The sequence below is a fragment of the Alnus glutinosa genome, chromosome 11 (genome assembly GCF_958979055.1).
Source record: "Alnus glutinosa chromosome 11, dhAlnGlut1.1, whole genome shotgun sequence".
Classification (NCBI taxonomy): Eukaryota; Viridiplantae; Streptophyta; class Magnoliopsida; order Fagales; family Betulaceae; genus Alnus; species Alnus glutinosa.
In genome coordinates, this window is record NC_084896.1 from 26743281 (window position 1) to 26746882 (window position 3602).

The 3602-nt window shown below is 33.1% G+C and overlaps 1 protein-coding gene across 1 annotated transcript; it reads left to right on the top strand.

Moving 5' to 3' along the window:
• Positions 1 to 2057: 2057 nt before the first annotated feature.
• On the top strand, positions 2058 to 3392 carry LOC133881315 (UPF0481 protein At3g47200-like). Its single transcript, XM_062320239.1, has one exon. It carries the CDS (start codon positions 2058 to 2060, stop codon positions 3390 to 3392), a length of 1335 nt encoding a protein of 444 aa, XP_062176223.1.
• The last annotated feature ends 210 nt before the right edge of the window (positions 3393 to 3602 follow it).

The window sequence follows — 3602 nt, forward strand, 5'->3', positions numbered from 1 at the left end:
TTTTGTGACGACACTCTTGTTTGGGAATTACCGTTAAGTACTGCAAACGTGGTGAATCTAGTGATAGAGTTAGAGGGCTAAAAGGTATTTTTACCCAAACATGTGTTTCTTTATAAGCCAACCTGCCGCTATTGTTTGAGAGCCACACGGCAGACGTACATTTCATTTGACATTTGCAGGAGCTCAACGTCTTTGTATCGCTTTTTAATCCTCAACGAACGTCCACGCGGCGTACTCAGAACTAACGCAGCTAGCTTAAGGTGAATTAAACCCCCTTTGTACGTCTTTGTACTTGAATTAAACCGTCACCTTAATTTCTCTTGCTATATATGCATATATAAGACTTTTGTAGTACTTATTTTGTACTTATAATTAATAGTTATAGAATATGTAGTAGTATTTGTTCATGACTCCTCGATCCTTTCTTCTTCTTCTTGTTCTTTTTTTCTTCTTTTATTTATTTATTTTTTATGAATAAAACTCTTTAATTATAAGACTCAAATAAAACAGTACAAACTCTCTAGTAAAGACTGGAATCAAGACACCTGCTTAGGGACAAACCCCCTAGCCAGGAGCAACACCAAAGGAGCTATACGTACACTCGATCTTCAAGAAGATAGCTGCACTACAACAAACTGTATAGCAGCAATACAACAATACTGCTATGCTCAGCCACAAGCAGAGAAAACATACAGCTAAAAGAAAATAAAGCGTAATAATAAAAAATTGAGAATAGAATTTTACGCGGTTTGCTTTATAACCTCTTATTTCTTGATATTTTTATAATACATTAGACTCAAATTTATAGGAGAATTTGGATAAATAAATATAGTAATCAAATCAATGCCGTCAAATTTGATCACAATCAAATTAATTGGATGGCATTGAGATAGCATTTTATTGTTCCATTATTCCTTATTGTTTTAGGAGCTTGAGGTTCGTGGGATTGCAGTCTACAACTAGAAAAATTTAAGTTGGACTGAAGTACTGAATTTTTTGCTTTTGCCCTCAATTATTATAATCTGCCACAATTTTTTTTTTTTTTTTTGGTACTGTAACAATGTATGCTCTATTTGCTATACGTACTGTTTATACTCTTTGGAATCACATTTTTTAATTATACACTTTGAGATATTTTCAATCAATTAATTTCCAAATCCCCAAGAGAAACTAGGCTTTGGAGAGATAGCTGAAATGGGGTTGAATGGATGGAAACAAGTTCGAACTTAGGACTTATATTCTGTTACTATATATGTTAAGTTATCATTTATTTCAAAATTTTAAGTTACTAGTGAGGAATAAATAAATTTAATTTGTTAATCTATACTTTAACACCCATCTTTACGTGTAGGCTTAAACTCGACCTATTTTAATATGTGAAATCCAACACAGGATATTTAATTGAAATTAAAAGTAAATTAACAGAGATAGTACTCGAATTCAAGACCTTTGCTCTAATATCCCAAAAACTTAAATTAATAGAAATAAATAAATTTAATCATTTAAATTATATTCTAATACTAACAAAAAGCATGACAGCACTGGCACAACCCTCCTCGTTCGGAAGCATAAAGTTCAAGAATATGTAATTTATGAAAATTTATGGTACGTAGCCTTCAATAAATTCATCTAGATATATATGAACCATAAAAGAATTTGTTCAATTCGACCCTTCATCATGCATAAATTTCTCTTTCTTTTCTTTTTTAAATTTTTTAAATATACTAATTTACTTGATGTCCCTATCAATAGGGAAAGCAATCATCCGTGTAATATAACTAGCTATTTTAAGCAGCTATGCACTTGAACTGTTACACAAAACAGGATGGTATAGTGTGGCTAGCTCATGATATGATTTGATGAATAGAAATTAATGGTCATGTTTGGAATACAGATTCAGAGTTTTATTCAACCAATAAATAAGAATGATGATTTCCAGTTTAACTTATTGTGTTTCTGATAATTAATACTCATCATGCGAACAATCTTCTAATGTTTTTAATGCTTGTGACCCTTGTCTTTTTCATTAGGAAATTTAAGAAAGGCAACTTACTAAAATGGAACAATCAGCAAATGGACAAATTCAAGCAACGGCAAATGATTTGATAATAAATGTGAATGAAAATTCTGAAAGTCAAATGGAACATCAAGACAGAGTGTTGGCAAATGACATCGCAAAAATGCTAGAAAGCTCGGAGCCTCTCTCATCACCTAAATGTTGTATCTACAAGGTTCCAACTGATCTTCGCAAAGTGAATGAAAAAGCTTATACTCCTGAAGTTATATCAATAGGGCCTTTTCATCATGGCGATGAAAGATTGGAAACCATGGAAAAGCTAATTAAAGTGACATATTTCAAGAGATTTGTGCAAAAGACTGTGCTAAACGTGGAAAAATTAGTAAGCATTATAAGGAATAGAGAAGCAGATGTTCGTTATTGTTATTCACATCCTAGCGCACTTAGTAGTGATGGTTACGTGAAAATGATCTTGGCAGATGCGAGCTTCATTATTGTGTTTTTTTTGACATACTGCAAGACTAATGAATGGATGGGTGAGGAAGACTTAACACCGCGGTTGATTTCTACGGTAAGAAAAGACATCCAGTTGCTTGAAAATCAACTTCCTTTCTTTGTTATTGACAAAATATACAACTTTGCATTTGCATCTCACTCAAACTTACCTTCTTTCACTGAGCTTGCCATCAGATTTTTTGCACGATCCAACAGTAGAAAAATATCTCTCGATCCCAATTTGAAAATTAGGCACTTCGTTGATTTGTTAAGAACCTCTTTTTTGCCTCAATCGATATCACAAAGACAACCGCAAAGAAACCGTGGCCAAAAAGTTACACATTTGTACACTGCGAGCCAGTTGCACGAGGCAGGAGTGAAGTTTAAGGTGGGCTCAAGCAATTGCTTATTTGACTTAAAATTCACAAACGGAGTGCTGGAAATACCACAATTCAAATTAAGCAATAATACAGAGTCTCTTTTTCGAAACCTCATGGCCTTGGAGCAATATCACTATCCCTTTGATGGTTATTTTACCGATTATATTCGCGTATTGAATTTCCTTATCGACACTCCCAAAGATATGGATTTACTTGTACGAAAGAGGATCTTGGTTAATGGTTTAGGCGACAGCAATGCAGTGACAAATTTAATCAACAATCTTTGGAGACAAATTTTTATTTCAGAAGCGAACTCCGATTATTATCATCTTTGTAAAGATTTGAATACATTCTATGAGGATCCTTGGCATAGTTGGAAGGCTACCTTGAGACGTGATTATTTTAGCACTCCCTGGAGAACTGCTTCTACCGTAACTGCTATTATTTTTCTGGCGCTCACTTTCTCACAAACTATATGCTCTATCATCTCATTGTGGTAGATCTAAAGTTATTTTATGGTATTGGATTGCATTGTGATAACATTGTATTTTTCGCTTATTTTAAATTTTTTTATTTTTTTATTTTTTTTGAATCGCTTGTTTTAATATTGTTTTAGGAGCTTGAGGTTTGTGGGATTGCACACTACAATTTGGAAAATTGAAATTCGACTTGAGTACTAAATTTTTTACTTTTGCACTCAATTATATAAT

Coding starts and splice junctions, on each gene's coding strand:
- LOC133881315 (XM_062320239.1), top strand. CDS start 2,058: ATGGAACAATCAGCAAATGGACAAATTCAAGCAACGGCAAATGATTTG.